General features: G+C 42.4%; 1 protein-coding gene across 1 annotated transcript in view; it reads right to left on the bottom strand.

The window, feature by feature from the left end:
- PIWIL4 (piwi like RNA-mediated gene silencing 4) overlaps window positions 1-25,452 on the bottom strand; it is a 43,108-nt gene extending 17,656 nt beyond the window's left edge. The window contains exons 1-10 of the mRNA XM_054592628.1: window positions 25,360-25,452; window positions 23,923-24,001; window positions 21,271-21,402; window positions 19,160-19,374; window positions 14,420-14,541; window positions 12,739-12,819; window positions 9,780-9,977; window positions 6,603-6,714; window positions 2,265-2,385; window positions 889-1,006 (exon numbers count right to left, since the gene is read on the bottom strand). Coding sequence (XP_054448603.1) covers window positions 889-1,006; window positions 2,265-2,385; window positions 6,603-6,714; window positions 9,780-9,977; window positions 12,739-12,819; window positions 14,420-14,541; window positions 19,160-19,374; window positions 21,271-21,402; window positions 23,923-24,001; window positions 25,360-25,446 — 1,265 coding nt within the window. The 5' untranslated portion in view covers window positions 25,447-25,452. The remainder of the gene's footprint in view (window positions 1-888; window positions 1,007-2,264; window positions 2,386-6,602; window positions 6,715-9,779; window positions 9,978-12,738; window positions 12,820-14,419; window positions 14,542-19,159; window positions 19,375-21,270; window positions 21,403-23,922; window positions 24,002-25,359) is intronic.
- Between the last annotated feature and the right edge of the window lie 485 nt (window positions 25,453-25,937).

Genomic DNA, 25,937 nt, shown 5'->3' with positions numbered 1-25,937 from the left:
ACACATGCACACATATCTCTTTATTTTGTTTATGTATGCAAATTTCTAATTCCTCCTTCAAATTTTTTCATCTTTAAAGAAAAAAAGATTATTCTACAACAACACTGCCCAGTAGAAATATAAAGCAAGCCACACACTTAATTTTAAATTTTCTAGTAACTGCATTAAAAAAGCAAAATTAACAAGTAAAATTATTTTTTAGATATATATTATCTAACCCAATGTATCCAAAATGCAACCATTCCAAGATGTGGCATTAACCACATTTTAAGTGCACAAGAGTTAACATGAGGCTACAGTGCTGGAGAGTGAAGTTTTAGGAGGTCAGAAGAGAAACCAGGAAGAGGCTCAAAATTTCCCATCACGGAATACAGCTAATTGTCATAAAAGAGGGCAGGAACGCCATCTGAGAATCAGGTGGGCTGAATCGCAGGGCGCAAAGGTATTCCTAAGTTTAAACAATACATAGTGGGGTCTTCCTAATGATCAGTGTGCTGAGACCGCTCTACTGAAAATCTGAATACTCTTTACCCAGACTACTGGGGGCCTGGAGTGGTTTTAGAGCATTTTGTTTTTTCAGTTATAGTCCTTTTCTTTCAAACTTTTATCCAGAACCTTAACATATTAAATGGATGAAAACAGAGCCACCTAGCGGAAGCGGGGTGGTAGTTCTGCTGGAGCAGCCTTCACCCACCTCCCCTCAACCCGTAGTCCTGAGGTATCCTGGGTGACCCCCTGGCTCTGGACCACGCAATTCAAAAGTGCCTTGCTCTGAATCAATAGGAATGAGATATTTTCATCAGGGAATGCGACATTTTATAAATCATCCAATTCTAAAAACTAGGCCTTAGGCAGGGTACACTCTGGTCCCAGTGAGACACCTGGTACCTCTGGATGTCGTCAGCAAGCCTGGCCAGGCGCTGCTGCCTTCCTGTTGGACTGAGACGTGTTTCTTCAGCCACAGCCTTCATCAGTTGGAAGTCAGAGGTTGCCTGGCTCGTCAATCCTATTAGGTGTAAACAAAAACGAAGTGAAAAAAAGAACAATATACAATGTAACCCCAGCCCTTCTCAGGTTCAGTATAAGTTTTTCACTGACGCTGAATCAGATAGCACTCTCCAATAAAAACGCAAACCATGTATGTATGACACTTTACTTTTCTAGTGGCCATGTTTGGAAGAAAAAGAAAGAAACCGATGAGCCCTGGCCAGGGTGGCTCAGTTGGTCGGGCGTCATCAGCAAACCGAAAGGGTGCCAGTTCGATTCTGGGTCAGGGCACATGCCAGGGCTGCAGGTTTGGTCCCCAGGCAGGGCACGTATGAGAGGCAGCCAACTGATGTTTCTCTCTCACATCGATGTTTCTCTCCCTCTCTTTCCCCCTCCCTTCCCTGCTCTCTAAACCAAAAATAAAAAATGAAATTATAATAAAAGAAACAGGTGAAATTATTTTAAACAGTATCATTTAACTCAATATATCCAAAATATTATAATTTCAACACGTAATCAATAAACTTGAGTTATTTTCCCTTTTTTCATACTGTCTTAGAAATCTAGTCTGAATTTTACAGTCACAGTACCTCTCCATTTCCTCAATTGCACTAGTCACATTTCAAGTGCTCAGAAAACACATGTGGCTACCGACTACCATACGAGGCTGTGCAGATCTAGAATATCAAACACCACTAATGATGAGCATCCCTCCCTTCAAGGAATACATCCTTGTGAGTGTTTCTAATTGCAAGACAAACATACGCACACCATACTAATTCAAGCAATACAAAAACATAACAGTAGAAAGTCCTCCCTTCTTAGTTCCACCCTGTTAATAAGATAAACATGATTAAAAGTACTCGAGACAGTTATTCAATATATAGTGAAGATTACCTTCTAGAAGCACATGCAAAAAGAAAATAAGGATCATTGTCTCACAAACAGTATACCGGAAGAAAAGTCATATCAAACATATCACTTCCTAAACTAGTGAAGTTCACAAACTGGGGAAGAGCAAGAGCTTGGTTTTAGGGAAATATCTGGGGCCTATTTTACATCGAAATAACAAATGGAATACACGAGGTAAACACACAATTTCCAAACAGCACTCTATCCTCCCACTTTTTCTACTATCAAGTAAATTACTTAAGGGCCCATCTTCCATGGGTTGAATCAATGCTCTGGCACGCAGCTAACTGAAGGAGGTTCAGCCCACTGCCAAGTGTCAGAGCATGTCATCAAGAACCTGCTAGAGTATAAAACATAAACATTACCTGTTAGAAAGCAGAGCTCAGGGATCAGGTGGACCATCCGAGCCTCAGCGTTATTTCTCTTGCATTTCAACAGACTAATAAGCATTGGCTGATGTAGGTCAGATAAAGTAATATCATATTGCTATGGAATGCAAGAATAATGAGGGAAAAGTTAATATGGAAACATTGTAAAATGAGCATCTTTACTTATAACCTAGGGTAATTGCAAAATGAATAAATAAGCAAATTTTTTCAATGAAGAAAAAAATCCCATGGTTACCTACTCATTTCTGCTTCCTTCCTCTCAAATTCTGTCTTTTGTAGTTGAGGGCCAGTTTTTAATTATCTTTCATAGGGTGCCGTCACTTTGTTGGGTTTGTAATCATTTCCCTGGTCTCTCCTGGGTTCCTTCCAGAGTCAGAATAGCCTCCACTTGCTCCGTACGTAGTGCGATGGCCCTACTGGAGCCGAGCCAATGCCAGCATTTCCACTACTGATGACTGGGGCAGGCTGCCCCAGGCGGAACTGGCGGCTCTAAGCACCTATATTCATTTTGAAAATATCTATACACAAGTTGGAGGAGAAGGGTTATATTAAGTCAACTTCAAATTTCCCCAAAGAGCATGACTGTCCTTAACTTCCAGGATTTCAAGATCTTACAGGGAAGCAGCTGTGAAGTCTGACAAACGTGGATCTGATCTTCAAACCTTCTACTTAATTGTACTGGGACACTGGGGCAGGTACCTGCCTTTCCTCATCTATAAAATGAGGAAAACAGTAGCTCAGAAGTATCCCATGTAAATCACTAGCATTGGGTCTGGTTTTTAATGAACTCCTACCTAAACCCCCTTTCCTCTCCTAGGCTTGAATTTCAACATGTCACCTTGCCTAAAGTTCATTTCTCTTCCAAAGGCAAGCGTTCCAATTAACATTCATCTCCAGTATAATTTACTCAGCACTAATGACAGAACTGGAATTATAAATTACAAAATGCCTGGGCACCATGTGATGCTGACATCGATAATTATAATTAAGCAAGAAGTGAGAGTTTCTCCATTTCAATAAGGATTTTCAGTCATTAAAATAAAAAATAATTCGGAAAATTGCAACTTAAAGTGGTGACTGCAACGCAAGTTATAGCTAAAACGCTTAGAAAAGCCTTTGTAGAAGGAAGAGTTTTTATACACGACTTCATTAATTCAGTACACATCTTGTGCCTGTTATGTTCCTGGAGCTGCAGTGGATAATTATCTATAAAGCAAGGTAGATGAGAGGCACAGACGACAGTATGCTAAATGCTTATATTTTTCCTCCTTTAACCTTAACAAACCTATGGGACAGATATTCACACTGTTCCCTTCATAGATGAGGAAACACCATCAGAAACTAAACAACTTTCCCAAGGCCCCATCACTGAACATTAGCACAGCCAGGACTTGTCCTTTAAGACTTGGGAACCCCTGCTTGTTACATCAGTACTGGGTCCTGGGACAGTGGGGTGGGGGCGGGATGGGAGAAATGGTGATGGTAGTAAAAACAGTTTATGGCTCCTAAATCAGGGAACGCTTTGTGAAGGAGGTAGAGTCCAAAGAGCACCTTGAAGGAAATGTGGGGGTATAAGGACTCCAGGGTAACAATTCAAACAAAGCACGTCCCAGGAAGAGAGTATTCTATTTACCTGGAGCACGGCCAGGAATTCATCCCCCTGAGCTATGTCATAAGGTAAATTTTACCTTCTCCCTTGCCCAGATTTTCTTAGCATTTGAAAATATGTTTCATGACAAGATAAAGTAGAGAAATATAAAGGTCAATATCAACATGTCTTCAACTCTGAAAGGGGGCTACATAATAATTTAGTGTTCCTTTTCTGGACAGAAAGACATGCTAGACAAAGGCAATTTTGTTTCTTTTTCTCAATTATAACATAAATGTAGTGAACATAACTCACTTCAAAAAAAATGAGTGGGATTTTACAATCATTCCCTTTGCAAGATGTCACAGGTCCTAAAATCCATCTGCTCAAAGTAAAACGAATTCAACCACCCAGAAAAGAAACTCAAATATTGAACAAACTTTGTGTTTATAAACAAACACTATAGAGCACATTTCATAAACAAGATGCATTACGAGGCACCAGACATCAAGGGTTAGCCAAATGTCGTCCCTGTCCTAGAAGGAAGATGTGCTCTGGAAGCAGTGTGACAAGAGCTTAGAGCACAGCTGGGCTCTACTGTGACTGTGACAGGAAGCAGAGTCAGAGAGGACTTCACAAAAGGAGGTGACATTTGACTGTGAAGCTAGGACTTTACCTGGTGGTGAAGGAGGAGGGTACAGGGTGGCTTTATGCAGATGTCTAGTGAACGTGAGCAAAGCAAAGGAGCATTTAGTGACAGACAGCAAGTGGACTGGGTGACGGCAGCGTGGGGTGCATGGTGGGAATGCCGTGTGAGATGAGGCTACAGCTGAGATGGGGCCAAACTGCGACGCTAGAGATGGTGAGGGGAGCCTGAGAAAAAGGGGGCAGGGTCTCCACCGTTCACCCAGTGCTCACAATGCGCCAGTGCCGGGCTAAATGCCCTGTGTGTGCATTATCTTGCTCACTGTCTTCTCGGTACCATGAAGGCTAGCAAATGACTCCCTGTCACAGATGGCACTTCACGTTCAGCGATTTGCCCAAGGTTGCACAGCTCGTACCAGGACCACCTTATCCCAGAGCTTGTGCTCTGAACCACATTTCTGGGCAGTGTTTCAGAGAGCTCTCCTTGGTGGCAGTGAGATGACAGACCACAGCGAGCAGAGGGCTGGGGCCGGAAGACCATACAGGGGTGACCAAAATGTCCCAGGGGGGAACCCATGAGAGGTTCTGTTTTGAGGTGCTGAGTAAGGTGGGGAGGAGCACAGGCTCCAGGGAGAATTCAAGGTTAAAAAAGGCAGCATTCCTCTTGGTGACAATGGAAGTAGGAGACAAGGGTGACGCAGAGCAAGGAAGCAAATCCCAAGGAGAAACAAGTGAGAAAGGGAACGAATTCAGGATGAGTTATGTTAGTCTGAGATGCCTGCGGGATAGTCGTGCCAAGATGGTCTGTTAATAGAGAGAGTATGTCTTATAGAAAAGAGGGCAAGGCAAAGATACTACATTTGAAAGGTCTCAGAATACAAAGAAAAGATTCTACATGAGGGAACCATGGTTAATAATAGCATTTAAGGTTTGGGGGAAATTAGGAGACGGAGGATGTCAAAAAAGTAAAAAAAGAAGGCTGAGAAAAAACAATCTGAAACCTCGCAGAGAACCACCAGGGACGTACCCCAAGTATCAAGCTGAAAGTGACCACTGGTGACATACGCCATCAAAAGCCCATTATGATAAGAGGAGTAAGTGAATTTGACCTTTAAAGATCTATTTCCATAGCAGCCAAACCAAACACCGGACTTCAGGAGGAACTGAAGCGGTGCTTGGAGCTAACATATGTGATGACCTTCTAAAGAAATTAGCTAAGGAGAAAAAAGAGACAGCTTTTCTTTAAGGTATAGAAAGGTGTGGAAGGGCATTTGCTTTGTGTTTCTTGTTTTTTAAAAACAGCTATGAGAGTTTTTTCAGACTCTCCAGAATACAGCTGCATGTTAAAAAAAAGGAGCCCCTGAAGGTGGAGGTGGGGGCAGGGGTAACTGTGATAATTGTGAGTCAAACTTCAGAGACAGCAGGAGAGTCCATCAATAAATGTTTGAGTATCTACTATGTACACGACACTGTCCTAGCCCTGGATAAAGTCCGGAAGGGGAGTCAGACCATTCACATCCTGCCCATAATAATTTGATGCAGGGAAGGGGACCCTGGGAAGAATATCATGGGGCTCCCCTAAGAGTTGACAACTGAGCCAAGTATTGAGGGTGTTTAGTGACTGGCTGCGCAGGGGTGTCCAGGAAAAGAAAGCAACATGTGTGACAATGCAGAGGGAAGTAACCGCAGAACATACAAAGGAAACAGGGGTGGTAAAGGAAGAGACTCAAGAGGCGGAAGGGGGTCACGTTATAAACGGCCTTGGAAACTGCCCAGGAGCTTACTTAGATCTGGCTCCTGGAAATAAGGAACCATGGAAATAATTAAAACAGGGAAGTGACATTATCAGATATGCTTTTAAGGGAGATTACTCAGCCTACAGGAAGAAGGACAACAGGAGATAGATGAGAATCTGAGCCAAGCCAAGGATGGTAGGGATGGAGAAGGGACAGATCAGAGAATTAGGGTGGAGGCACACGCCGCCTGACAATTTAAGGAACCTGTGGGACTGTGGAGAGAAACAGGGGGACTTCTCTGAGCTAAGAGGACGGGAGATGAGGAAGAAGGGAACAAAGTCCTACCTGCTTGTAGTAATCCACGTACGTGATCTCCGTGCCATCCCGCTTCTGAAAGAAGTCCGTGGGTTTCACTGACCAGGCGATGTCATCAATGCGATAGGTTTTGTTATTGTATCTGGTGTGTGCAAGAAACTTTTAATTTTTTTTCAAATCATACAGGATATGCAGCAATTTTACTATAATATTAATTCAAAGTATCACACTCCAGAATTTCAGAAATTATGAGAGTAACACAGAACAGTCATTTAAAAAAAAAGTTCAGTTCTTATCTAAGAGTAATAATAAACTCTTCAGTCTACACTGGCAAGGGTCCAAACTTTTGGTGTCTCTAGGCCACATTGGAAGAAGAAGAGTTGTCTTGGGTCACACATGAAATAAACAAACACTAATGAAAACTGATGAGCAAAAAAAAGGTTTTACGTAAATTTACAGTTTTGTGTTGGGCCGCATTCATAGCCATCCTGGGTGCATGCGGCCCGCTAGCAATGGGTGGGACACCCCACAGGAAGACTTCTATGTTCCATTAAAACTGATAGAAAAGTTGCTAGACCACAAACTGTTCTTCTCACTGACAGACACTCTGACTTCAGAGAACTCATTCTGCAGTGTTGGAAAGCCAAACCGCTATTCAAAACATTCCCATCAGCTTCTGGTGTCACACAGATTTTTTTTTTTTTTTGAGCCCCTAGATAGCTTTTCTGATAAAAAGCACAAAAAGAGGGACGATTCTGGTGTGCTGCTCTATCTCCCATCTAGGGCTGGCCCTCAGCAAAATGCAAAGCAGGTCAGCTAAGACCACTCTAAACTCTTTGTCCCCTTCAGAGCTGTGTAGCCAGAATGTCTCCTATGCCAGAGCATCAGGACAGAAGCTCCCTTGTCAAGTTTCTTCCTCCAGGCCTCTTGGAAGCTTGTGAGGTGACTTTACAGCGGTGGAATAAACCAATCATGAAGCTCAAGATAGGGTAAGAAGGCAGCTTTCTTGCCCCAGGTAGTGTGGAATTTAAACAGTCTCACCTCTGTGCTATATAAACCAGAAAAGCAATTTTCTGTGGAGATTCTGAAGCAGACTAGAAGGCCAGCAGCTCCTCTAAGCTAAGTGTTGTGAACTAGTAACAGTATATGGTAAATTTTTCAGTACTCAGGAAACCACCTCATCTGTCCATGTGTAATTCAATTCAATGTGCATGAGGGGCAAATTATATATAAACATACCTAGAGGCTTGAAAGGTCTCAGCCTTAAAGACCTTGTACTCATAAAGAAGATGAGACATGGGCCTAATGGTCTATCCTATACTGTCATTAAATGAAATAAAACAGCTATGAAGTGGTAGCTATCGGCAACATGCTATGGGAGCGACACAGGGGAGGAAACTGAGTGATTCCAACCAAGTGGACAGGTGGAGGCTTTAGAAAAGCAGTAATGTTTGAGCGGGGCTTTGTGGAAGTAGAAATCCAAAAGGCAGAATTAAGGGTAGGGAATCTGTTAGGTAGGATAGATAGCAAACCAAAGGCAGGGAAGAGAAGGGATACACGTCCTGCTCACTGACTCAGTGGTCCTTGAAATTCTATGTATCTTTTCCATTATCTGGGAAGGAAGGGCTTTGTAACTATACTTTCATCCCAAGGTCTAAACGTCTGGAAAGAGCCCACGGTGCCTAAAGGAAGAAGCCCATTAATACATTTGGGTATTCACTCCCCGTCCTGGAAAGCTAGCACCAGCTTTACCTGCAAATTAATATGTAACTTCTTCACCCTCCCCCATCCCACCAACTACATGTCCTCAGGACAAAGGACTCTGGGGCTTGGTGCTCTTCGCCCTGTGGCCACCCGCCTCAGGCCACCTGACCTCAGGCCGCACTCGTGGTTGCCAGCCTGGTCCTCACCACCCCTGCACTTGCCTCCCGCGCCTTCGGCCACCCTTACCTTCAACGCCCTTACCCTGCTTCACCCTGAACCTACGCCTTTAAGCCCCCCAGCCCCACCTTAGCTAGGCCCGTTCTCTTCCGTGAGAATGTATCCCCCATAAGCCCTGCTTGCACACTAATAGACTCCCTGGTCTTTAATTCTTTGCTGCGTTGGCGAGAACTGAGTTTCTGGGAGTTTCTCCTGTTAACAAATCCAAGCAGAGGTACTGAAGCAGCGAAGTACAAACTACTGGGGGTGGTGGTGGCATAGAGCAAGAGATAAGGCAGGACCAGGTCAGATCGTGGATAGCCCAGAATGCCATTCAAGAAAGTCTGAACTCTAGACAACTGAGAATGGCCAGGTCCTCTAAACAGGACAGTGACCTGATCAGATCTGTGGCCAGGCCAATGCCTTTGAGACAGGCCAGCAGGCCAGAACAAGTGGAATAGAGAAACTGAGACAGTTGAAAGGCCAAGCAGTTTACAGCCAGCCATGTAGTCAATCGCAACATTCTATCTTCTCTAACCAAGGACACTTAAGAGTAAATGATTTATACTTTTCCTCCCCAACCAGAGAGTAAATAGCTTAAACCAGCCTACTCAGGGACATAGCAGAAATCCAAATAGTGCTATTTTTGCCAAGCACTCCCAAGGACAGATGAAGTTAAGAGAATAAATCTTACTTTGGCATATCAGCATAAAGTTGATGAATATTCTACTGAGATCATCCACTAAGACCTTCCCTAAGCTCCTAGCCTTTAAAAACCCTCGAAACAAAGGACCCAGGGTGCCCTCTCCCTTCTGGGAGCACACTAGCCTCTTTCCTTCCTGCCTCCCCGACCTTCTTCACTCACAGGCATGCATCGCCTGAACCCACAGGCCCCCGGGGGAGCAATGGGCAGCAGCAGCCCCTCCCTGGCTAACCCCCTGAGCCTGTCTCCAAGGCCCCTTTCCTCTGACTTCCCAGTGAGTCAAAGCAGCCTCTCCTGGGCTCACTTCTTTCCTATAACATTTTTAGGAAGCGAGAGCAGCCCCACTTGGGCTCTCCTGTTGCTGCTTCTGTGCTAAGCCCTTCCTTGTCTCACTGTCCGCAGCGTTCGTACTGTCAATCACCTGGCTCATGGTGTGAAATCTTTCCTACATGAAGTCAAGAACCCACACACTACCGACCGGCTGGCGGGTCTCTGTCCCATAACACCCCGATGCTACTCCTGTTCCCAAATACCATAAATAATTCATTCTCTAGGAAAAAGTGTATTTAAAAGCAGGCTTTTACCTTGTAAGGACAATGAGCCCAAGCAGCTGTTTTTCACACATCTGGGTAAAGCCAGCCGTGCCAGTTTGGTAGCAGAGACCAGTCATGAATTCCAGAACAGTCTCATTCCGGAGGATTTTATAACTCACATCTGCACTAAACAGGAGCTTGTTTTCAAACTGTGACACAGAAATGGCAAACCCAGGCCAAAGGGACAACCTTAAAAAATATAAATAAAAATTTAAAAATTAAGTTACATCAGAAAAACAATAAACATTTTTATTTTTTAAAATTTTTATTGTATTTTTTCCATTACCAATATCCCCCTATAACCTTTTCTGCTTCCACCTACTCCCCTACGCCTGCAGCCACCACACTGAACATTTTTAAATGGTCACTTCTCTAGATTTTTATGAAATAATTTTTTCCTCCATCTAATTTCTTCCAGGTGCTAACTAAAAACTTTAGCTATTTCCAGCTGGAATGTCTTTAAACATATATTAAAGATAAAATCTATTCCTGCAGAGCAGGTTTCTCAATCCTGATACTACTAACATTTTGGACTGGATGATTTTTTTTAATTAATTAATTTATTTTTTCAAATACATTTGCCTCTGCCTACCCCCCACCGCTTGCCCTTGCCCCCTCCCTCCCTCCTTCCCTCCCTCAGCTCGTCCCCTTTGGTTTTCTCCATGAGTCCTTGCTATATGTTCCTTGACTTGCCCCTTCCCTTCCTTTTCCCCGCTGCCCCCTTCCCTCTTGTCTCTGCTGGTTTCTTTTCCCTTCAGTGTTGCTGGTCTTATTTTCCTTGCATCTTTGTATTGTTGGTTAGGTTCCGCTTCTAGGTGAGATCCTATGGATGATTTTTTGGTTAGGGGGTGTTCCGCACGTTGCAGGATGTTCAGCGTATCCTGGACTCTACCTGCTGGATGCCACTCGCAGCCCCGAGCTGTAACAACCCAAAATGTCTATAGACATTGCCAGATGCCCCCTGGAGGAGAAAACTCCCCAGCTGAGAACCACCGCTGAAGGGCAGATACATTTACGGAGAGCCACAGCATGAAGACATCCGTGTGCAGGAAAGCACACTGACTCCGTGGCGAAGACAGTGGAGAGACTTAGCAATGAGACAAAGAAATAACTGAAATGGTATCATGTACAGACATACAAAAGAAACTGTAGCAGAGGCTACAGCTCCTTTTCACATTTACAAATATTAAAGACTGGAGCCTTAAACAAGAAAAAGTGACCAAAGTGGCACGAAAGAATAGACAATTTTTTAAAAATCATTTCAGTTTATATTTTGTGTACTCTGTTCACTGTGATACTAAGCCAGCCTTCATCCACTCCAGCTCAGGACCTGTGAGGATTTCTAATCCATATGGAAAGATAAGTGATGAATAGCATGCTTTACATAGATCACTCTGACAGACTGAACTAACACATGGAAAGCCCCAATTTTTCTTCCACCTGCGGAAGTCCGAATACCCTGCCCTCATCATTAATTGATATGGAGAGATCTGATTAAAATAACTCAGATCACTGGGGAGAAGTAGGGAGGGGCCGTAGGAGGAGTTTGCCAAGCCAATTGTGGGCAGTCTAGGATGGGACTGGCTGAGAAGCTGAATGTCTCCAGAGCCAATGGAAATAAAAAGAAGAGCGCACTCTCTCTTCTGAGCTGTCTCTGGCTCGGGTTCTCAGGCCTTTATTCCTCGAGGATGCCTGGGTGATCAGGATGCCTGGGTGACTGTGCTGCAGCTGCGTGCATTTCCCAAAGGACAGTATTTTGCATGGGAAGGAACTCTGGGCACAGCCTAGGACCAGGCTGGCCTGGCAGGGGGTGGCAGTTTTATTCTTTGGGTGTTCTAGAAGGGATGAGCTCTGAGGCAGAAGCCTGCCATCCTTCCAAAATTGTATATTATGTTGTTCTTAGTTTGTAAACTAACCCTATAGAAACAAGATAACTAATAACAGGGGAAAAGGTAGAACTCAGGTGTTGAGAGGTTAGCTTTAATTGATAGGCTTAAGTAGCTGCTTTTGAGTAAAGACTCCTTTTCTTTATCACCAAACTTTTGCCTCCGGGATTTTTGCCTAAAAGACTTTGGCAGGCAGCAGAATCCAGCTGCTGTTCAGTAACACTATCTTTATGCATTTCTCCCTTTCCTTATACATCTGCCTCTGGGCTGCTGGTAGCTTCTGTCTTTAGCTTGGCCATATACTTGGAGAGCTGAGTTACAACTAGTTGAAGACTTAGCCCAGCACTTTCTCTGCAGCATCTGCTTCCCAGTTTAGGGTAAAAATTCTGCATGTGTTCCTAACAGCTCTCCCTAGGAGTAAACTCCTAAACTTCCCTAGGAGTTTATAGTTGGCTTGTTTGTCTGACCTCTGCTTACCCACTAATTTCATGTCAACCAACTGGGCTGTGCTAACTTCCTGTCAACAAGAAAACAGAGCACCAGCCCTGGCTACTGTGGCCCAGTGGATTGAGCCCCAGCCTGCAAACCAAAGGGTCGCTGGTTCGATTCCCAGTCAGGGCACATGCCTGGGCTGTGGGTCAGGTCCCCAGTAGGGGGCACGCGAGAGGCAACCACACATTGATGTTTCTCTCCCTTTCTTCCTCTCCTCCCCTCTGTCTAAAAATAAGTTTAAAGAAGTTTATTAAAAAAATAGAAAACAGCACCAACTATGTAGTATAACATAATATAGCTTATTCTGCGTTCATTATTATCAGACATGGAAAATTCAGTTTCTGAATTCCTTCTAGGATTTATGATAATGATCTACCACACTAATATAAGAAAACTGGCTGCTAGCTTCACTTCAACACTGTTCTATAAAAATCTTGAAAATTAAAAACAAATCCATTTATTTTTCCTGCCATGTACCCTCATAGGAGGCCCAATAGTATAATATTGCATCATAACTTATGATACTCACATTATTACTATTTCAGAGTAACAGAAAATATAAATAAACCTACTTGTGCTGGGGAATTTCCATGGGCTCAGAAGGCTTATAGAAGTTCCGTCCAATTTGGTACATGGACAACTTCTTTAAGATCCTGCAAGTATATATATGTATTTTTTACTCTTTGGTAAACATCAGTGAATAACAGTGTAATTCTAAGTTTGTACCCACCCTAAACATAATGATAAAAATATGTAGAAAGTACAGAACTCTCACTCTTATAGCACAGGAAAGTTCAGATACTAAATACACATCTGAGTGTAATAACAGAACGATCGTTTCTTCATATTTGAGAATGACACCACTGAAATTTTTATCTTCCTGGGTTTAACTGCAATGATAAGTACGCAGTCACTTAACCGATTACAGCTGTGGTTTTAACATTCTGGTTAGCATCAACGGAGGCAAGCCATGTCTGAAGGCACTTCTGGCCTCTTCCCTGTTTTGAAATGAGGAGCGATGTTTCCAAGGGAGCTGCTCAAGCTGTCTGGGTGCTACCAAAAAGCATGGGTGCCTCTTAAGCAACTAATCCTGGTCAGCTTTGGAATGGGGCACTCACTGACCTGAGGCTTCCCAGTGCCTGCAGGAGTTTCGAGACAAAAAACAGGGGCCCCAACTGTGTGACTTTTGGCTCCGAATGTCACTGAGCCTCAGCCCCCTCATTTGGAAATGTGAATTGTAATAGCATCTGCTTCAGGGCACTCAAGTGAGGTTCAAATAAGATGAAATACAAGTGAAAGAGCTTTCTAATAGAAATGCACCTTCACAACGTTAGCTGACTTAAAACGGCCCCCTCTCAGGACGGCACATGTAAGACTGGCTTCTGAAGAGCGTGACACAGCACTGAACCGAAGCCCGGGCAAGACCTAAAGTTAATGCCAAGAAGTCTGACCAGAATGACAAAAACGTGTAGGGGAAGTTCCTTCATACACACTACTCAGCAAAACCCAAAACTCTCATCCATATCTGTCCAGAGGTCAGTGTTGACCAAAGAACTTGAATCTTAGGTGAACAGCTCATCTTATTGGACCGTACCAGTAGCATAGAAAACAGTGGTTTGCATGCTCTGTGTACCCACGTGTCCCCTGGTAAGCTTGCGAAAAACATGGATTTTCAGACCCCACTCGGGAAATTCTGTTCACTGGGTCCACTGCGGGGTAGGGAATCTGCATTTTACCAAGCCCCACTCAACCCCTAAGATGACTTTGAAGTAAATGATCCACATCAGTTTGAAGAACACTGAAAAGTTTAGTCACCACCTTCCTTCTGTCCCTCTGCCCCATCCCCAAGTAAGAGCAGACTGCAGATGGCAATGGCCTTTTTTACACTAAAATAAATCAACTGGGAGAAAAACAAATGTTTCAATACTAACCCAGACACACCCAACTTTTAAGAGAAGGGGTTCAGGATACAGAAAAGAAGAGAAGGAAAAAGGCACCCTCCCTGCTACCCCGGAGACAGCACAACCTTGAGTTCTTTGTCTCAATGCAGATAGTAAGGGCAATATGATTAAGGCCGTTTAGAGGCTGCGATGCGTTGTGCTGCACATCCTTGCACAAGTACATGGAAAATCGCCCTATGGATGACATCGTTGCTGGCATATTGCCTACAAAATGGTTGATTATCTTACTACCCAGGCTCTGTGCTGAAAGGCATCATTATCCTAAATTAAATTCACATTTAAGGCGCCTCACTTTTTGAAGATGATGCTGAAGACCTGGATGCACACAGGGGAACTTGCCGGCAGCTCTTGCGTCAGAGTGATAGTCATCTTTACAGCCTCACCTCTTCGAGTTTCACTTGACAATTCTGTGACCTGGGAAAAGAAGTGCTTAATGTGCACTTTACAGATTATCCCCAAATGTGCAAAATGCAGATGTGATGAAGCCATCACAATCTAATACACATTAACATAAACAGAACTGCAGGTGTTACTGTGTGAATAATACTGTAATCAACGCATTACATTTGGAAGCGTTACTGTCTCTGTATCTTGCCAATTCTAGAAAAGCAGCACATGCTTTTACTCTGCAACTCCTTGGTGGAGAATCAAAACCAGACTCAGCATTCAAAGACTTAGTCCAAAGAGAATTCCAGAGCAGTGGTTCTTGACGTTTTTAGGGGGTGAGGATGGGGAGTGGTGAGAGAGGTCACAAATTATTTTGAGTATGATAAAAGTTACATTCTTCCAAGAAAATGCCCCATATGTATATATCACAATGATGTACATAATGTGTCCACTTTCAGGGGCTTCATGGATGCCCAGAAGCCTATCCTGATCATCCTGGGTTCATGGATATCAGAGTACAGCCTCTCAAAAGTTTATTCATAAAAGAGAAGAGCAGAAAAGAGAGGAAGAAAGCAAAGGAGAAGGGACAGACAAGAGGGGGAGTAAATGTGGGGAAAGAGAAGTAAGTGGTGGAATTTTAAACACATAGGAAATTTAATTTTACTGACTTTTGAGGTCTAGAGAAATCCCTAGGGTTCTTATGATCTAGAACAATAGTCTAACAATGAAATGAATGCATGAATAGGCTTCTACACCAGCTGTCCAACTAAATTTAAAGCTCCTTCCACCAGACAGACCTTCAAACAGATTTTAAGAATAAAAGAATAAACAAATCAGTCAATTAAACTCAATAATCAAGGATTTTTCAGAAGGGTGAGGAATTAGAAGAGATCAGTTCATTAGCAAACCTTTATGTATTTTACCCTTATTTTCTATAAAGTGTAGTTTTAACCACTTTTAGGTTGAACGAAGAATGTAGGGTAGGGCCCTGGCTGGTGTGGCTCAGTTGGTGGGAACATCATCCCATAAACCACAGGGTCATGGGTTCAATTCCTGGTCAGGGCACATGCCTGGGTTTCGGGTTTGGTCTCAGTAGGGGCACATGCAAGAAGTGACCAACGGATGATGGACTGATGTTTCTCTCTCTCTCACACATCAATGTTTCTCTCCCTCTTCCCTTCCCTTTCTCCCCCTCTTCCCTACGTGAGGATTTAAAAAAAAAAAAAGGATGTAGGGTAGGAATGGCTCATTGGCTCACTGCATGGAAACAAAAACAGGCACTTTCCCAGGAGCTGACATATTTCATTGAGACGATCTCTTGCTTCAGAAAAAATTGTAGAGAAATCAGAGGTGGAGAGCTGCAGAAAGGGCTCATCGACATCTGGGAGAAGCCTGGCAGCCAGGAGAAATGAGGGGCTCTCACACTGCCACAGAGATTTCAGGGCAAAGAATTAAAACAAAGAAGGATGTTGTGGTGAATGGTTGGGGTGGAGGGCAGCTGATGGTCCCCACTAAGACCTCTATCCAGGAACTGTATTTCTAACAGCCATCTAAGAGCAAACTCATCTCACTGGCACTCCCTGCACCTCCCCCACCAAAAACACCAACTCCTCCTTGCTTGCTTCCTGGGTCTGTTGGACCCTGCACCATCCAGCGACTGGGCTGTCAGCCTCGAGTGAGCTTTCACTTCCCATCCACCATCCACTATCTAATCAGTTGGCAAGTCTTAGCACTTCTACGCTAGCAATGCCTCCAATCTATTTCAGCTGTTCCATTACCATTCATTTACCACAGGGCTTAAGTTCAGTTTGGAACTGACAGACCCTGCTCCTCTGCCCCTTGTAGCCCATGTGATACGGAGCAAGTTACATCAACTCTTTAAGACTTTCTCCCATCTTTAAAGTGGGAGTGAGTCCAGGGCTGTGAAAGTTAAGTGAGGTAATTCACAGATCTTATCCTTACCTGTAGCAGTGCTTTGTACCTTTCTTCAAGCCTTTTGGACATTCTTCCCCGATAATTCCAGTGACACTTTATTAATAATTTTCCCACTTTCTCATGTTAAGCATTCAAAAGGATGTGGTCAGAGGAACTGTTATTTAACTTAGCTCCCATGGACACTCCTCTCGATGGCTTCAGTGGCCCACGGAGCAAAGTCCCTGTTGCTCAACAGGACACTTAAAGTTCTCCCTGCCTTCTGAGTCATAACTTCCATTCCTTCCTGGCCAACCCTGAGCTTTGAGAATTTTCTAAAACATGCCCCTCACTTCCCAAAATTGTGTCCTTCCTCCTCCTTCTGGCCCTTCCATCTAGGAATACAGCACCACCACCACAACCCTCCTTCACCGATCCAAATCCTACCCTCAAAACAAATTATCACTCCCTCTCAAGTGTCCTGCTGGAATGATCTTTCCTCTCCTCAAGCTCTGTATGTAGACCTTAGGCAAGATACTTAACCTCTCTAAGGCTCCAGGGGTGATGAGAGGATTAAATGAGATCATGCACCTAAACAGCCTGGCAGAATAAGTGCTCAACAAATGTAGCCTGGTGGGTGCAACACAAAGTTTAGATCTGCTCAGCCCAAGAGGGATGTGCTGGGGCAAACCTCGACAGCAACCAAGCATAGTGCCTAACACCTAGTAAGAGCTCAGTAAGTGTTAGCATAATAAAACTACTAGTTATTACGCCATTTATTTCATTCTACCTTGCACTGCATTTATCTGTAAATAGCTTCAGTACTAAATGGAATATTTTTTGACAAGAAGAGTCTTTTGTTATCAATCCTTGTTTCCTCCATAGTGAAACACTACATGAAGCATTACAGGCACACAGTAGGCTCTAAGCATAGAATGAACGCACGGGAGTGGCATATAGAAGTGATTAGTGATAGGAACCTACACTGTGACCACAGATGCACAGATGGGATCCAAAAGACAGTGGAAGACCTGTAGGCAACAGAAAAGGACTTCTGGAATGGCACTACTTGGGAGCTCAATGAATGAATTAGGGGAGGAGCTCTTTCAACTAATATAAGTACCCAACGAGGTGGTTCATAGTGCATGAATGAGAGTGCAGGGGTTAGCCTCAGTCAATATTAAGACCAGAATAAGGTGAGGTAGTAACATCTTCATTAGAACACTTTCTTTTTACTATTTCTTTCCCACTGTCGCTGGGTGGCAGGCCATGTATGGATAAGGAATAAGACAACACACTTTTGTCTAAACCCAGTATCACCTGTGTCTCAGAAATGAAATCAACAGGCCTGATATGTTAGACCATGTTTTTACCATCTATTTACTCACCTGCCTCTTCATTAAATTCCATCTCCAACAATAAGGTGTGTGGCACTTACTACATGCTTATTTTGAATGAGAAATGAATAATATTAATGAATATTAAATGAATAATATTGAATAATATTATTCCTAACATCTGTAAAAGTTCTCCACTTAGGTATATTAAGTAAACTAGATCATTCAGGATGAGGGGGTATATAATAATTTTAATATATCTAAATTTCCAAGTTGTTATTACAAATGTATCTATAAGCAAGATGATTTTAAATGATTACAGTGCATTTGAGATATCATTTAAGCATGAAAGGCCATATTAGCATGCTATCAACATCTGGTCATATGACAAAATACTGAATGATCAATAAGAACCTAAGATAAATAAAAATGTTTCTAAACTTACAAGTCCATATTTTTCAAGCCATTAAATTTAATTATTTGGTATAATGTTAAAGTTTCATATTCAGATGAAATAAACACTCAAGTAGCTCCCATAAATTTCAGGATCTCATAAAATTATAAAGGTCCCAAGGCTGTTGTTCAGAAATGCATTTCTTGAGGAAATTCACAAAGATTTACATGGAGCTAGAAATGTATGCTATTGATCCCACTCTGCTCAAAACACTGAACTAAAGAATTAAGTTTTCCAAGGCAAAAAAGTATAAAATTTTAATCCAATGCTCTGTTTTAATTTTTCACACAGAAATAGGCTCTTTTTCCTTGTAATTTTAATATTGCTTTAGAACAAAGCAAATGATAAAAACTTCAATACCAATATCTTTGTTTCAGGACTAAAAATGGATAAAGGAATATGAATCATGCAATGGTCACATGATTAAATGTATCTTTAAGATTAATATCAATAACTCATATTTCATATGATGAGACAAAACATGAAATAAATGACAGGTTTAGAACCAGAGATTAATGTAGAGCTATTAGAACACATGGGCACAACTGTGCAGGAGCAAAAAAACCCCAATAAATTTAAAGTCCTGAAGCTGTAAGCTGAACGGTGTTTCTTAAAGTCTTATCTATTTTGGGAAAAGTTGAAAAAAGATGTCTATTTCAAGGACATTTTACAAAAAAAAAATGGTTGAAAAAACAGTGTTTGTATTACAGCTCTAATTTTTAAAATGCCAGACCATCAGTTCCCTAATTAAGAAATCAATCACTGATAGGGCTTAATTAGGAAGTTATTTTGCTCTCCGACATGAGAATAGGAAAGAGGAAAGGAGTGAGTGAACACTCATTGCAACTGTCATGAAAATCAGCTAACCTCTTAAATATACTCAGATGAGCCTAAATATATGCACATGTGTGTATGTAGGTATTAAAAAGTAACTATGCTATACCTTTTCTTCTAGCTTTTGTGAGAGAAAAAGGATGGTACCATCAAATGCTTTTGCTCTGTTGGAAAGTTCCCTATGGCTATAAAGCAAAGCAATTCTCACGCTTCTAGATTCCAAATCTGGCATATATGTCACATGATACTGGTATAGCTGCCAGTCCTGAGGCAAATCTAAACTAAAGAGATTTGTGACCAGTTTCACAGGTATTCCACTGGAACCTGAGGAAAAACAAATAAAGAACATTTTTTAACAACCACAAAAAAGTCACACCACATTAGTATCAACCACATCATTTAAAAATGTATTTGCATGTGCATAGTTGTTGGTGTAAAGCTAGCATTCCTGTTCAGTGACACAAGACAAGCTCTAATAACCTGTAGCCTGATAACCTCTTGGAGTCCCATTAACATAGGTTTGGGAATTACAAAGGGATTACGCACGCCTCATGAGAACATGAGAGCAGACACTGACATTCTGGTCCCTGGGAGAAAGGAAGCATCGGAATTCAGCTACCCTCGGACTCCTCCCAAAGCTAGGATTATGTGAGATTCAAATTAGGTGGACTAACATTTTAGGATGCTGCCCTCATGTTATTTAGACATGGCCCATTCTTACCATGAATACAACGCCAGCCTCTTGGAAATCCAGATCATCAAGTTAACTATACTTCTGAAAATCCTAAACAGTTCAATCGGAGGCTACACCGCTCTCCCAATCCCAGAGAAGGTCCTCAGAGATTGAGGGGAGGGTGGGGAGGAGAGGCAGAATTAACACATCTCTCCTGTGTGAACACAGGGCTTCTAGTCTTCTATTATTCCACAGGCACCTGACAGTGAGGGGGCCCTTATGTGCTTCCAGGAATTCCATCCCTTAGGAAATGCTTTATTCACCTCCTCAAAGTCTACAGCACAAATTCAGAGATGGCCACGATATAGCTGGTCAGTGCTCAAGGTGGTCTAAATTCCCACCAAGACAGAATCCAGAAGGGCACTAATGAGGAACTTCTCCCCTCTCATTGAAGGGAGTCATCCAGTGTTTGTCTTACAGAAAAGAATTGTATCAAATAGGCACTATTTTGTTTTTCTCATGGAGGAAGTGGAAACATAAGCCCCCAAGTTGGTAAGAAAGAAAAAGTACAATATCATATGTGCCTTGGTATTCCCTCAGTTTCCACCTGTGGTATAAATCTGTTAGGAGCAAGGAATTACTGTGCTATTTTAATTAAACAAAAGTTTCTTTTGTTCTTTCAGATCCAGAGGCAATGGCAACATATTTTAGCTGCTCCTATGAATGGACAAAGAGAAGTCATCTAGAATGTCAGGGCTGGCAAGATCCTTCGAGATCATCTACACCAGTATTTACAAACTGTGGTTTGCATAATCATGACCCATTAGCCCTGCAGTTATGAAAGTACTTGGGGCAAACCACTATGTCTCATGAGAGGACTAGACCACAACAGAAGTGGATCAGAGCCCCTTGCACGCAGTTAGGGCAAGCGCTGTTATGTGAAAACTTGTTTCAGTTTTGTGTAGGTACTTGTATACGGCTGGATAATACTCACATATCTATTTCTTATTTTGCTGCATGGTTTTTAAAAGTTTGAAAAAGACTGATCTGCATTAGGGAGCCTTAACGTCTGGGAGGGAGTCACAAGCCTTTGGAGAGTCCAGTGAAAACAAGAAACCTACTTCCCTGAAAATGCATATGCCCACAATTCTGGGTGTAATTTCTGGGCTGAGCCTGGAATCTGGGCTAAGAATTCCAGAAATAAGCAATATCTTTATTTTTCAGCTGACGTAAAGCAACATTATTATTCTTATATAGGAAAAGGGTTGGGAAAGAGTCAAAACATCTTTTTTAAGCTCTTTCCAAAGGTAAGGATAAAATCTTTTCAACAAATGAAATGTTGTTTGGGGGAAAATATTACTATTTCTATTAATAAAAGAGAGAATGGAGGCTAAAACAACTAGTATCTAGAAAATACCTTGAATAGAGAAGATGGTCAATAAATATCTTTTAAGTCAATATATGAACACATTTATTGTATATCTAGGAATTAAAATTCCTTAAGCAAGATTTGGTGACATTAGAAAAGTTACATAAAGCCTAGTTACCTGTTTTGCGATCTCTCACATGGGCCAGTTTCTCTCTGATACAGACACTCAAATCCATGAAATCCTGTCTAATTTTCCCACCTCTTTCCATGAGGGTACATTCAGCATTACCCGAAGATAGTCCACTTTTATCTAAAATATGAAGAGAATGCCATAATAGCTCATATTTTATTCTAGTGATATTCTTTACAACTACTACATCCAAAATGCATCTGAAACCAAAACTCAGACTTTTGTGGTTTTTAATAACACTGGCCCACGTTGCTGAAAACAATCATGACCATACAGAAGTCTTCAGTGTAAAAGTTAAAAATTGTGGAGAATACGTGTTTTGTTAGGAATAACAGACCTTGAGTTAGTCCTCTCATAATATTTTGGTCTGGTCTGATTCTCCTCTTGGCCAAGAGGAAGCTCTGTCTCCTATGTCCCACTCCATAGACACTTATGGAGAGTAGCTCTCCCTCCTTCAGCTCCTGTGTAACACCCAGAAGACCAAGAGTGTCCACACCAATCACAAGCAGGGAAACGCCCCGAACAATGTCATCAGTTTTTACACTAGATCATTCCCTTGAGAATGAAAGTCAACATCACCTGGGGGCATAGCCCTCACAGTTAGGTTCTAAAAAATATTAAATTAAAATCCAATGACTATTTTCTATTAAAAGGAGTACAAAGAGATGTTGAGTTTTATTTTTTATTGTATTTTTCATTACCATTTAGTCCCCTTACCCCCCTCCCCCCACGGTCACCACCCTGTTAACGCACGTCCATGAGTCCTTTTTCCTCTTTGTTCATTCCCTCCACCCTCTACCCTCAGCCCACCTTAGCTGTCAGCCTGTTCTCTATCTATGAGTCTGAGAGATGTTGATTTTTAGATACAACTTTGGCTCTCTGAAGACAACATGCAAATATAAAATACAGAACACTACAGCAAAGTGATACGGCTCATAGTATGACAAATTGCTAGAACTCTGATTTGACCACTGACCTTTGATAGAGTCACTGAATGCAATTACCTCAAATGGCACCATTACTTTTGCTCAAAACTGCTGTCCATGCCCTTCTCAGTGAAGTCTGCATCTCCCAGGAAAAATCACAAAATTTACTTAATTTTAAAAAATTATTCTCACTAGATTATCCCTGTCATCACCACTCATGGTTTCAAAAGATGTTGGATGGTTTCTAAAAATTCAATCATCCATAGAATATTAGTTGCCAGGGGGTGACAGGAAGGGGAATGGGGAGCTACTGTTTAGTGAGGACAGAGTGTCAATTTCGAAGGATGAAAAAAGTCTAGAGATGGATGGCGGTGATGGTTGCCACTGGACTACATTATTAAAAATGGTTAAAATGGTAAATTTTGTGTTATGTATATTTTACCAAAATTTTTAAAAATAAATAAAAATTCAATCTACCCTCAACAGATGAAGGGTTTCCATCATTTGCTAGTGACAAGAATGTGTAACAGACATGGAAATAAAGTCCCAAGGAGAAGTTGGGATAAGGTTTGAATGGTGGCAGTAGCATTGCCTGAGAGCAGGTCTTCTGTGAGTTCAGATCACAAGGGGTACTTGAGCAGGGCTAGAAAAACCCCAGCAGAGCACAAGAGAGCGAGGCATAAGATGAGTGGAAGGCCTGATGATCCTAAGAGTCTAGAAGAACCCAAACACTTGGAGATTCCATGGTTATTAGCAATTAATCACTTGAAGGTAACTTCATGGTCAGAGCAAGGGACATGATTAATAGATTTCAGCAGTAGTTGTGGGCTGAAATGCACATCCTCAAAATTCCTATGTCGAAGTCCTAACCCCTAATATCTCAGAATGCAACTGTACTTGGAGACACAGTCTTTAAAGAGGTAGTTAAATTAAAAGGACATCATCGGGATGGGCCCTAATCCATTATGACTAGTGTCCTTACAAGAAGAGATTAGGGTACAGGCAAGTACAGAGAGGAGATGATGTGAAAACACAGGAGGAAGACAGCCAGTCATCTAGGCCAAGGAGAGAGGCCTCAGAAGAAATCAACCCTGAAGAAACCTTGATCTTGGACTTCCAGCATTATGGACCTTCAGAATTATTAGGCAGTACATTTCTATTGTTTAACCCTTCCAGTTTGTGGCGCTTTGTCACGGTAACCCTAGCAAATTAGTGCTTTGAGCATGCCCATTCACACAGTGTGATAGTGACGACTTGGAGTAGCATGTTGACAAGTATCCTGAGGGTAAATCTGGGTTTGCATGGAAGAGAGCTACCATCAAATGGTGATGTCTACCATGAGTGGGGAAGGAAGAGGAGAGCAGTGGCAACAGTCACTCCAAGTTTCTACTATCCCTATTCAAACTGATGGCACTGACATTTACATATCAAAGAATTCTTAAATATTTTTTCAAAATTATTCAGTGGAGAGAAAGAATCTGAAAATTAGCTTCCTATTATCTGTGGATTCCCAAATGCCAAGCGCTGTCAGCAAATTCAGCAGCAGACTCTATGTTTGGGAGTCCCAAAGAAACACAACAAACACAGGGGATCCTACAAGAAAAGGTAAATGTGATGCTCTAGAAGGGACCCTGCTGTTGTAAGGCACAGTGGACTCCTATTCCTATTCCGTCCCAGCGGAACAGAACTGAATGCAACAGACTACTGCACTTACATTGCTGTGAAGTCCTGCTTGTTCCCATGAAGTTATTGCTGGACGATGCTTCATTGTCACTAAGAGCAGCAGATATAGGCTAAAATGGGCAAAAAAAAATTTTTTTTGGTCCAATTTGAATGTTAATACATAAACCAAAAGGTTATTGCAAAATAAAAACCATATCATGCCCTAAGTCATTAGGCTGCCATGAGCTAATGTTAACAGGTCATACTGAGAGCTGATAAGAAATTGCCCATCCTAGAAAAAAGGATAAGGATGAGCTATAGCACTGTCCATTCATAAAACTTTGATTTTAGTATCAACTGGGAGCCAGATACAGCCGTTAGAGCCTGGAGGTGTAAAGAGGCAGCGATGAGACCCTTGAGTCAGCCAGGTCACCAGAAGGAATGTGGTCCAGAGGAGCACAACCTCATGCTTCTATGGCCCACAGAACATGGGCCTCCAATGTGAACACGCTGGTAGCAAGAAAATAAACTGAGCCCAGAGCATCTGGGTCACCAGTCAGATGACTTTCCTAAATAAAGTTTTCCAAATGAGTTCATAAAATAGGTGAAGGGAACCATTAATATTCTCTTTTTTTTCTTTTTTAGTGGATTGATTGGGGTGACATTGGTGAATGATATTATATAGGTTTCAGGTGTACAACTCCATAATGCATCATCTGTACACTGCACCACGTGCCTTCATCACCATCTATCCCCCTCATACCCAATTCCGCCTCCCCACCCCTACTCCCAACCGTTAGTATTTTCTATTTTTAAAAATATTTTCTTGTTGATCATAACTACGCTCTTTGTTCAAGAAGAAATATATCTTGGCCTGCTAAAAAAATGTGTGAAGGCAAGAGAAGTCCTTTTCATGATAGTAAAAGCATAATGACCAGACTACTCACTTGAATACAATTCAAAAGATTACTCCAAATACTAAGGGTATGTAGTAGTATCACTCAAAGGTCACTGATTTGCTGGTCAGTTCGTTCTAGTTGCTTAAGTCTAGCAAGGAGCCACACTCACAGTAGTTGATCAAGAAACAGTGGTTGAATCAAAACCACATCTGTGTCTGAGATTACTTACTTTTATATATGAATTAACAAGAGGAATCATATTAGATTATATGCCATATAACGCTACTGCTGATGGCACGATTTTTACCAAGAGACTTAAACATAAATCAAGTAATTAAAATTCAGTAAGTAGAAAAGGACAGCATGCTTGCCTCTAATTTTTAGTTCTCATCGCTTACCAAAATGTCCACATTAACGCCTTTCTCAGATAAGAGCCCAACTGAAAAAAAATATGAGAAGCCCTGGGAAGACTCAAATTTGAGAGAGAAGATAACCAACCCCACTGCTTCCTAGGAGAGAGGAAATGAGGGCAAGTCCAGGAAGGCGACATATGAGAGAGCAAGAGAATGCCAGCTAAGCACTGCACGCACCGTGGGGCAGGCCTGGGGGCTTCCCACCTCCGTGGGCTTGGGGCTGCGGTTGATGCCTCGAGCCCTAACGCGGGCGCGTCCACTCATGTTTCCGATGAGCCCAGAGCGACTTCCAAGGCAGCAAAGTCTCAATTAGGGTATCTTCTCATTGGCATCCAAATGGCGCAGCTGTAACCACAGGCAGTGGAGGGTCTGTGGCTCCCGCTCTGGAAGCGCCTCGAGCACTCTGCGTGGGTGGAGGAAGCACGCACCGCCCGCGGGGTTACGACGTGGAGGGCAGGGAGGAGCGCACCGTGGGGTGGGGCAGCGTGGGCGGGAAAGCGCGTGGAGGGGAAAAGCAGTGCAGAGTCCCAGTGCAGCGTGGGCGGGAGTCCCAGGCCTCCCCTTCCTGCCATCCCTTTCTTTCCCTTTTCTTTGCCCACTCCCAATTTGGCCTTATCCAACTTGCTAGTTTTCGCCCTCCTTATGTGTAAGGTTGCACACACTGTTACTTTTTCCAGTTTGGATTTTCTGCTTGCTAGTGTGGGTAAACACCTTTTTTTCATGTATGGGATAGCTAGAGCTTTCCATTCTGTGAA

This window comes from Pteronotus mesoamericanus, unplaced genomic scaffold (assembly GCF_021234165.1).
Source record: "Pteronotus mesoamericanus isolate MK-2021 breed Mesoamerican mustached bat unplaced genomic scaffold, CSHL_Meso_final scaffold_36, whole genome shotgun sequence".
NCBI lineage: Eukaryota > Metazoa > Chordata > Mammalia > Chiroptera > Mormoopidae > Pteronotus > Pteronotus mesoamericanus.
Note: the sequence above shows the minus strand (reverse complement) of the source record. Positions and strands in the feature narration are given on the sequence as shown.